General features: G+C 42.6%; 1 protein-coding gene across 1 annotated transcript; it reads right to left on the reverse strand.

Annotated features, from left to right (window-relative positions):
* Positions 1 to 7,888: 7,888 nt before the first annotated feature.
* On the reverse strand, positions 7,889 to 11,037 carry ABHD15 (abhydrolase domain containing 15). The gene is made up of 2 exons (XM_088477796.1): positions 10,181 to 11,037; positions 7,889 to 8,411 (listed from the first exon to the last, which is right to left on the reverse strand). Exons 1-2 carry the CDS (start codon positions 11,035 to 11,037, stop codon positions 7,889 to 7,891), a joined length of 1,380 nt encoding a protein of 459 aa, XP_088333922.1.
* Between the last annotated feature and the right edge of the window lie 320 nt (positions 11,038 to 11,357).

Here is an 11,357-nt window from a genome sequence, read left to right on the forward strand (position 1 = left end):
ATCAGAAAAGTCTGACCAAGCATGGCTTTCTAGGAAGTGTGGATAAAACCCATTCCCCAAAAAGTCAGCAACACTGCAGAGTGAAACCCTAACGCATTTCAGTAATAATGAAACCAAACTGCTTATCTCCACAAAAAGAGCATAATATCAAGCACGGTGGTGGAGGGGAGGTGATTTTGCATTTTTTTTTATGTATACAGTATGAGTTAATTGTTAAAACTAAAACAAATGGTCTTTCAAAATATGTTTGTGTTTTTTTTAAGGTGCATATCCACCTCACGATGAAAGAACGATTGAACGACATCATTATCGTTCCTTATACTGTGCAGTGGAAAATGTGCCTGCACTGAACCATATGTCGTTCAGTGCAGACACCTTCCCTCATCCCCAAACATGCACAACCTGACGATATAGTCAGGTTGGGCACTATGTTCAGGCGATGACCAATGCCGACAACGACCAGCGGGAGCGCGCATCGCTGCTCATTGCCGGAATGCTTACTGCACGATTAATTAACAATGTCGTTCTCATTCAATCGTCATTCATATAGTGTAGTGGATATGCGCCTTAAGTTTGTAAAAACTGTAATATTCACCTTGACTCATAAATAACCAAAACCAGACAACTGAAAATGGCCTAGACCATTATTTCGGTAAAGATGTTCTTGTTAAATGCATAACAATTATATTGCTGTACTTACCAATTTGCTGGAAAAAAATTAATTGGTAGATCTACTTGAAGATATGCTGGCTGTCAGATTGTTCCGTACTGTATATGCATTTATATAATTATATGCTTTTATTAATAAAATGGACACTTACAATAATGTTTAGTGTTGATATCCACCAAGAAGTGTGTATTTATGTATATGTGTGGCTGAATATTTTATTATACGTGTGTGTGTGTCCTTCCGCTAGGTTTTCCGCTATTTTCTCAGTAGTACCCACCTGGGGCATGGGAAATACAGAATTGGGAGTATCTGCCATATTGTGTGTGTGTGCTGCTGAAATGCTTCACTGTATATTGTGCTGGCCAGGAGAACCTCCATAGTAGATGGTTGTGCATTTTATATCCTTCCAATATGGCACCTAAACACCTGAGATTGTGCTACTCACACAAGAGGTTTTTATTCTACCAACTCTGCCTCTATTTTCCTGCTTGTTTGGTAATATACGCTATATTCAGAAGAGACCTTTCTAGGCTGTATACTGTGATCCCTTCCATAACAGGCTCCTTTTAAAGGTCATGTCATTTCTTGGTGGCTGGTCTCACTCTAGTTTCACTGTCACTTTAATTCCCCAGCTTTCTGCCAGTCAATTTAACTTTATTTGTGTCAGACTAGTTTCTTCTGTAAGAATGTAATTTCTCAGGTTCATGCATACTCTACTAATGGGCTTGTCTGCATAGACTCAACTGCTCTAATATGGTTGCATTGCCTGCAACAGTGCTTTTAGCTTTTCTTCCCAGTTTACCTTCTTAGATACTTCACACATCACTGATCCCTGACTCATAAGTCCTGGGTTTCAAAGAACATTTTTTCTCCATTCTAGCTATTCCGTTTTCCTGCTGTTCTGGATTGAGCCCAGTATCTCCAAGATGAAACCCTCTGTCAGCTACTGTGCAGACTGATCCAGGGTAAGGGACTAGTGAGAATTAGTCAACACATACCCAGAAAGTGATCCAGAAGCGTGTCCACATATACCCAGAAGTAGGTTGTTCCAGGGGCCGATGGTAGGAGCGTGGGAGAAGTGGTACCAGGTGCCAGTGTAAGAGCCTGGGTGGGTCGAGCAGTTCCAGGGGCTGTTGGTAGGAGCCTGCTGGTGGCAGCATTACCTTCCCACTATGCAGTGGGCGGAGACTGTAACAAGCGGTTACTGATGGTGAGAGGGAATCCCAGGGAGTGGTGAAGTAAGCCCACTCAAGTTACTTAGGGATTAGTAACCACCCCCTATTCTGATCAGTGATCAAAATATCTGTGATCGCAGCAAGGTCATCTGGTTATATGTCCCTTTTAAGAGTTGAGGTGGGGGGCTCTTCATTCGGTAATGATGCCTTTCCTCATAATTCCTGAAGCTTTCAACTCGCTGCTTAGATTCCCTTGGCTCCAGGAACACAATCCACACACCATTTGGTCTTCACTCCAAGTGCTTTCTTGGTGTTCCGCCTGCAAGGGTTCTTGCCTCCAGCAACTTTTGCCACCTCAGACTATCACTGCTGATAGTCTGCAGCTGAATCGTTGCCTCACCATAGGGACTGGTATTGTCCCATTGATCTGATTCCAGGCAAAACGCCACATAGAGACTAAATGTACCCACTCCTTACCAGAGATTCTAGCTATGTCCGAATACATTATGGAGAATCTCGAAAGGGGCTTTATACAACCATCAATCTCTCCACCTGGAGCTGTTTTTGTTTTTTTTCTTTGCAAAACGAAGGATGGCGGTCTTTGCCCCTGTATCAATTACCGCGGCCTCGATGACATTACAATGCAAAATCAATAGCCGTTATTTATTTGAGTTGTTTGACAGAGTTAAGAGGCTACCATAGTCACCAAATTGGATTTGTGAGGGACCTATAATCTGATCCAAATTTTAATGGGAGATGAATGGAAAATGGCCTTCAACACTCGAGACGGGCATTATGAATTCCCAGTTATGCCCTTCGGTTATTGCAATGCTCCTGCAGTATTTCAGATCTTTTGTAAATTTTAAGTTTCCTGCAAATTACTCTATTCTTATGAAGTTGTTTATCTTGATAATATGCATGTCAAGGAAGTACTGCAACATCTAGGGTCTACCAGGTTGTACTGCAAGTGTACCTAAATCAGTCCTCTGGTACATAATTTCCGGTATAGATCTACAAATGTATCTCAAGAAGATCCAGGCTATCATCAACTGGCCTCAACCCACTACAGACATTCCTCACTTAACGACCGTGTTCTGTTCCTACGACTAGGTCACTAAACAAGGAGCCATATATACTTAATAATCATGTTTATTTATGCAGAATAAAGAAAAGGTCTAAAGCAAAGTCAAACTTGATACTGTAACTGTGTTTTACTTTGCATAACTCTTACAAACTTGTACAGTATAATTAAAGTTCTAAAACAAGAGACATTCAGAATAAAATTTTAGTGTACTATGGGTTCCAGCTGGTCATAAGTCAGAGCGGTCATTAAATGAGTAGGTTGTTAAATGAGGAATGTCTGTACTTTGCATGCAATCAAGTAGTTCTGCGGTTAATGAATTACTATTGGAGTTTTATTCAAGGGTACTCCACTATTGCCACGCCCATCACTGCACATCACTTGGAAGGGCGCTAATCCTTCTGACTAGTAGTCAGAAAAGTCATAGCTAGCTTTTCAACAACTTAAGCAAGCCTTTGTCACAGCACCAGTCCTCCATCAGCCTGATGCTTCTAGACTATTCTTTCTGGACACCTCATCAACAGGCGTAGGGACAGTACTGTCTCAACAAGCATCAGGTTGTCAGCTTCACCCTTGTGAGTTGTTCTCACATAAATTCCTGCCTGCCGGATAAAACTATGCTATAGGGGATAAGGATTTACTTACCATGAAATTAGCTTTGGAAGAGTGGAGGCATCTCATGGAGGGGGCTAAGTATATGGTCTCCATTTTTACCAACCCCATGAATTTACTATATTTGAAGTCTGCTCAATGTTTATACCCCCGTCAAGTTTGGTTGCTTTTCTTTTCAAGATTTGATATACAAGGCAGATGTTTTTTCTTGCTCCTTGAGGAGGACAATTCTGAGGGTTGCACCATTATGAGTTAGCTGAATATTGCAGTTACTGCATCAGTATCTTCTACCCCTGTGGGTGAAACTTTCGTATCAGAGAACCTACACAAGAAATTACTACTTTGGGCTCACACCTCCCACTTCGCCGGCCATGCTGGAGTGCACAAGACTCTATAATTTATCCAGAGATATTACTGGTGGCCTACGTTACCTCGAGATGTGAAGGAGTTTGTGGCTGCTTGTCCAAAGCGTGCCCAACCTAAAACCTCAAGGCAGTCCCCTGCTGGGCAACTCCGTACCCTGTCTATGCCACATGGCGCATGCACTCCTATTTCAATGGATTTTATTACAGACCAGCCACCTTCTAGCAAATTTGGGTCATTGCAAAGAAATGAAAAGAGCAATTTTGGAGAAATGATTAACAAAGTTTGCCCTCTGCACCCGTGTAAGCTCAGCCATTCATCAAAGAGATTTTCCGACTCCGTGGATGTCCTGTGGAGATAGTCTCTGACTGGTGTACAATTTGTAGCCAAATTTTGGCGTGCTTTGTGGTCATTTCTCCAAGTAAAATTCAGCTTCTGCATACCACCCTCAGTCTACTGGTCAAATGGAGAGGAACAACCAGGATTTGGAGACGTTTCTACACATATATATTTCCTCTTCACAAGATGACTGGGCAGATTTGATACCCTGGGCTGAATTCGCCCAGAATGACCAGTATCATGTCTCCACAAATATTTATCCATTCTCTATGGTCAGCATCCTTGAGTACTAGAATTCATATTGCTTCTGTTCCTGCATCAGAAGCGCTCCTACTCAACTTTGCAAAACTATGGAGAAAAGTCCAGACATCAATGCTTGCTTGAAGCTGCCAAAAGTTGTAAGGTCTACATGTATAGAAAACGCAGAACTGTTCCCAGTTTAAAGCAGTGCCCAGGAGATGCACAACCCCTATATCCATTCAGTGCTAACACTATTCACTGATAAAAGGGAAATATAAGGACTATTGATTTTCATATGAAGTGCAATATATTTACTAGTATTCTTGGCTATTTTTAGTTTGATTGATTGGAGTTTCATATTATATCATATGTCTGAACATTTGTGTAAGTTGTGCACCTGGGGAACCTGGGACGCCGCTCCACCAGAGAGCCCCGCCGGATCTTTACATGAATATATGCATTTGGGACATTAAACAACAAGTTGAAAGACAGACAATGCCATACAGGATTACTTATATATATTTTAAGGCCACTATTAAAATATTAATTCTGCCACCATCCCACGGAGCTGGAGCATTGTGTCTCCTACCTTAACAGAGTTGTAAATAAGCAGCCTTGATACATATATGATTTATATCTGCGTTATTTTAAAATAACTTTTTTTTTTTTGCACATATGGTTTACATTTATATTCGACCATCAGTAATAATTACAAAACTAGCGCAGACCTCCATTGTATATTTAAGGGGCATACTTGCCTATCCTCACGCATCCTGTGGGAGTCTCCTGGTTCAGTGCAGGGCACACCCTGAGTGGCAATAGATATGCCCGCAGGTGGAGTATGCTGTACTGCAGGAGTCGCATACAGGGCCTGATGTACACGAATGCCACCACTGCTGCATCTATGCAAAAAATGCTAATGTCGCAGACACCAGGATTCATATTGGGTCGCCCACAGGCAGCATCATAAATCCAAGTAGCCGCGTACAAAGACACAGCATTGATCGCAGGTCCTTCAATAATGGTCACTCAGAATGGCCGCGTATACTGAGACGCCAGAGTCGCTTTTATTATATTTGGGATCGCAGATGCATGCTGTGACACGCCCTGAAAACGGACGAGACTCACCTGAAATTTTGTTGACACTCCCCCATTACCTCCCACAAATGTTTCCTAACTGTCAGTCACACTGCGGGTGAGAAGATAACGGTTATGTACCTAAATGCATGCTCAGTGCGACTTAGACTTGTCAATAATCAATCAACTGCGTAAATATCAGCTTTGCGTACATCTCTGTATCAGGCCAACAGTGCCCAATGCAGACAGAGCAAAAAGGTTTGCAGGGGGTGGACAGGGTTTGCATTGAACAGGACAATGACAAGCCTGCACCTGGAGGGGTCTATGCAATGAAACTGCAAATAGAAAGTGGACTTTGCAATGAGGATGAAATAAAAGCAGCAAGAGGATTGGCTCTCTGTAGTGCTGCAAATGGGGAGAAGAGGTCACTGCACTGAGCCTGCTATAATGTGTTTGAGCAGTGAGCCTGCCAACCTGTTTATTGACCCTGCAAGGGGGAGGAAGGTTAAAAAAATAAAGGCTCCCATGTGTTATTAGTTAAGTACACTTAGAACAGAACAAACTTGTGTTCAGAAATTCCATATATTATTGAATAGTGCACATAGTACCAACCTTTTATACTAAATAAATTGTCATAGGGACAAGATTATGGGATTTTTTCCATTTTTTTTTAAGTTTCTAGTTTAAGTTCTGTCCATGATTTAGATATTTATGCATTAGCGGCACTTTCAATACATATATGATAGCGGTTCCTCTGTTTTCTACCATGGGTGTTGATGATTCTGTTTTTCTAAGGTTCTTCCCATGTCTGTATGGTATAGACAGCTTTTTGGCAGGAGCAAAGACGGAACGATAGGCTCCTCAGGACCAGGTGATTCAGAATTGTCAGCAGCCAGTTAGCCTACCAGTATATTTTTGGATCTTGGGAGAAAACCAGAGTATCCTTTATTTTTATTTTAGCTAGAAAATACATTTTAAACCAGAAGCAGACTGCACCCACACTATGACTAGTCTTACTGACATAACCTAAAACTAGACAATAAAGAGAAATCAATTACACACTTTGACAATAAACTCCTAGAAGCATCCCTCCCAACATTGGTGGTGTGCAGAGCAGGACAGATAGCATGTCCACGTAATGGAGGGATGTGACCGTGTCATGAGGGGGGCTGCAGCAGTGTACCCAGGGGTGTGCATAGTGCTGAAAGTGCTAGGCTGACCCTTATCCTTATGGTTTTTCTCCAGTGCCCGCCTACTACCAATTACTACCGTATACGCCAATGGCATTGAATAGAATTACCAACCACCCGCCAGGCAATCTGGACAATTTGGTCATGAGCAGGACGCTTGGGAGGTATGCTAAAAGTCTGTACATTTGGGCTGCATTATTCTATAATGAATATTTCTCAGTTGGAGTGAGAGTGTTCCTACATAAAATAACTAATCGCATAGGCACAGTGGCATAACTACAGGGTGGCTAGACTGGCACATGTCCAGGGGTGCACAAGGTGAAGGGGCCCACCGCCATGTACCCAGCAATGTTTATTTTTATTTTTTTTTTCTATAGTACCATTTTGTGTCAGATATTATGGAACTAAATATACCTATAGATAAGGGATGTTATCTGGTAGGAGAAATGGCCATAGATTAGACATTGCTATCTTGCTTAGAGACACAGGGCCTGATTCACTACGGATCACTATTGTGATTGTAGCCGCGATTACGCACGCAGACCCGCTGCAAAAATATGCTAATGAATGCTATAGCAATGCCGTCTCACAGCCAGCATAGAGATGCCCACTACCGCTATCTCACATCCATAAGACCTTGCAGTCCTGCATATACATCGGTAACATCAGCCACTCACGCACAATTACAGCAGGTCAGACCTTACTCAGAAATTGCCAACCTTGTTGCACGCAGAGAGTACTCAATTTGCGTATGCCGTCACAGTGGCTAATTTATGCACGCCCAAGAAATGGTGTTCAAATGGACAGGCACGTCTGCGTTTCTCTGTCCACCCCATCACCACCCCCAAACGCTCACAGCCTGTCACTCACTCTGCAATGGATTCCTATCTGTGTAGGTGATCACAATGCTAACTCATACACATGCAGAGTACGCACCATCGGCTGATCTGCGTACGCTGCTGCAGTTGCGATCTGTAATGAATCAGGCCCACAACGCGTTAGATTGTTGATTGACATAGTAGGAAATGGTGGCATTTTGTAACTTGAAAGTGGCTTTGTCTAAAAATAATTTTTGTTCCTGGCTATAACTTGAACACTGTGCAATTCTATTACTGCTTTAGTTGTGATTCACAATGAGCGTTTACCTGGTATAAGACCTTTTCCAACTAAAAATCTCTTCGAGGTCTCTGTATACAGATGGCTCCCGTCTTTGCAAGGTCGGCCTTCTCCGCCGGATCATCATGTTGGAACTCCTCCGCCTTGTGAACGACTTTGTTTTTTCTTCGGTTCGGAAGAACTCAGTCATGGATCTAAAGTAGTCTAATGTAACTTCATGACTCCATGCTACAGGGAAATCTGTGAGAAACCCACAATGACCACCATAATGTGTTAACAACAGTAAAAAATAAGGATTTGTCCTGAAAAGTTCAATGGGGAGAGTGGTCTGTGGTTGTCCTCGAATTGGATCATCTGTGCTACAGATACAAAGAACGGGGACAGCAACTTCATCCACGTCACGTAGAGGGTCGTTGCGCTCCCAATATCTGTCCCAGCTTATCTTCTCATTCTTGGATTCACAGTGTAGAATTTCGTGGAATTCTTGTACAGAACTACTATTGAATAACTTCCCAATGGGTAAAACTTCTCCTAACGCTGTGGAATATCTGCAATGAAGAGCATGTATGGAATATGATCTATGATATGATATAGGAAATTAAATTTGGACAGAAATTATTAATTTTTGATTCCTCTTTTGAAACCCATTTGTTGAGGCAATCGGGGGACTGTACAGGCCAGCATAGGTACATTGCATACTCTACTTAACCAGGGTTAATAAGGGGCTGCACATAGACCTAACATTATTATGTTTCATGTCCATTATGTTTTGTCAGATGTATGGAGGTGAGGAGATGAGTATGGGATGCCAGCGCTCGGGATCCAGCGGCCAGAATCTCGATGCCGGCAGCCCACCAGGGTTATGATACTGACACCTGTCGGTAGGTATCTTAACCCTCCCCCTCTCCTAACCCTACCTAGTGCCTGAATTGAAACCTCCTCCCCTAGTGCCTAAGCCTAACCTCCCTCTTCCCGCACCCTAAACCTAACCCTCCCCCCTTAGTGCCTAAACCTAACCCTCCCCCTAGTGCCATTACCATAAACACTAACCCCGCTTGGTCAGGATGCCGGCACCGGGTTTCTGACAGGTGTCTGGATTCCGGCGCTGGCATTCCAAATGCTGGAATCCCCGTGGTCGAGATATTGACCGCATCCCAAGGTGAGAAGGAAGCTCACACAATCTCAGAAGTGATACAGAGCAGCGCAGCTGTCTGACATTCTACTTTCCTCCAGCCCTACACTGCTGTGCTGCGTGACTATGTAAGTAATGGCAATGTACAGAGAAGCAAATATCAGGACATACTAATATGGACGTATACATGGGAAAAAAAATAATTATTTAATTTTTTTTAAAAGCATCTAATCAGATACTATATTTTGGATCCCTCGTTAACAACATGTGTAAGTGATATAGGGGTCAATTTATCAAGCAGTGAAAAGTGTGGAGAAGTGGACCAGTGGGGAAGTTGCCCATAGCAACCAATCAGCTCCTAGCTATTATTTTATAGACTGTACTTGATAAATGCTACTTGAAAGCTGATTGGTTGCTAACTTCTCCACTGGTTCACTTCTCCACACTTTTCACTGCTTGATACATAGACCCCATAACCACAAAGGGCCTGATTCAGAGAGTCACACTAATGCCACCACTGTTGCGAATTTGTACTCAGCGGCTCTGCACAAATATGCAAATATCGCAGCAGATGGGATTTGTATTGAGACGTCCAGTGGGGGCTGTGCAAATTCAAGTGACTGCATACAAAGATTCAGCATCGGTCTCAGATCAACCAATTATCGGACTTCTGAGTGACCCCCCAGAAAACATAATCTGGCAATGAGCACATCACTGGCACTTACCATAAGTGTCTTAAATTAGTAGTACATTTAAAGCAATGCCTCAAAACTTGGCCTACTGGGATCAGTTCGATAATGGAATGATTTTTAAATAAGTGTATTGCATCCTAAATTAGCTTTTAATCTAATAGCCACACCCCTGACTAGTAGTACTATGTGTGGGGATTGTCCATAAATCTGTTACCATCATGAAACAATGACCGCATACCATAAACTTCAGGTAATTATTGAAAGAGGTGCATTTTTCAAGGTGTCAGTGGCACCTGCTTGCAGGGATGGTCCTGATCTCTACCATAGTATTACCCAAGGGGAAGTGAGTTGCATTCTACATACTTTTTGAAGATGGATAACCCATTTTGAAACAAGTGGTTACTGTACTGTTATAAATTGCATTATACCAGTCATACTATTCTCAATCTTTACTTTCTATGAAAATTATATGTAAACATGTTTACCTTATTACCTGCTAATTTTATATTTCTGATAAAGTAGTAACACCCATTCATACAGCCAGGGCAGCTTAGTCTCAAACCACTCCTGGCAGCGGAAGACTGGAGAAATGCAGGATACAGCTGTGAGGTAACTGGAAGAACCGCACTCCCCCAGATAGGACAGCAGCAATCCAGACCCCAGTCCTTCACTGACTGCAAAGAGTGAGGCACTTGGATGCCTGAAACGAATATAATTAACAGCTTCCTTCAGGTCTCCTGGTTCTCCAAAATCCTGCAGCCTACGTGTAGTCAATGGGCAATCATTTTGCCCTCGTCTGTTAAAAATGACTGGATAGTAGCCTTTCCCTAAAGCCCGAAGACAAAGATGCTGAATGTTTCTGGTCAGCTTCCCAAAAGGGTTGGGAATGACCAGGAGCAATGGTGGGATGCTTGTGGAATTTGTCCCTCTTCTTGTCTTTGAACTTTGTCTTGGCCCCACTACCCAATCCAAGGCAACTATACCATCATCCGCGAGCTGCAGGTAGTCTCTGGCTAATTCCAGTGGCAAGTCAGCTGGTAGTAAGTGCTGAATAAGTGTCTGAAGATTTGGCCAACTACTCCACCAGCGAGTTGGCTCAAGCTGTGGCAAACGCTGAATATCTTTTAGCAGCCAATGGGCAAGAGCTGATGGTTTGCATATAAGCTGATACCCTCCAGGAAGAGACTCGCCAGAGCCTCCAAAAAAATTTCCAAAGCAATCATTATCTTCACTGTCCCCAGCACAGTCTTCTTTCTCCTTCACAGAACAAAACACAGCACTGGTAATAAAACCAAGGAGACATTTTATGCGGCACCAGACTGAATGCCACATGGCTGCTACAGAAAACATAATGTCTTTGTCACTTCACAACAGATGCCTGATCCTTTTCTTTCTGATTCGTTGTCCTTGAAACTTTTATTAGCTGAAACATTTTTCTATCTCTTTACATAGCGAATGCTTTATTTATTTAAGTGCTCAGATGATGATTGGCTGCAGGGTTCAGAAAAGGTTACATTTTGTCCGTGCCAACATGTTTGAACAGTGATTCGTGTTTGACTTTAAAAGAAACCTTCAGCTATATCCTTGGTGCCAATGCTCCTCTGAGCTATGACCTATTAGGAAATGATTGCTTTTAATGGAATGATGGATTCATGATAGCAGTGGTAATC

The sequence above is a fragment of the Taudactylus pleione genome, unplaced genomic scaffold, assembly GCF_031769625.1.
Source record: "Taudactylus pleione unplaced genomic scaffold, aTauple2 ptg000203l, whole genome shotgun sequence".
NCBI classification, from domain to species: domain Eukaryota; kingdom Metazoa; phylum Chordata; class Amphibia; order Anura; family Myobatrachidae; genus Taudactylus; species Taudactylus pleione.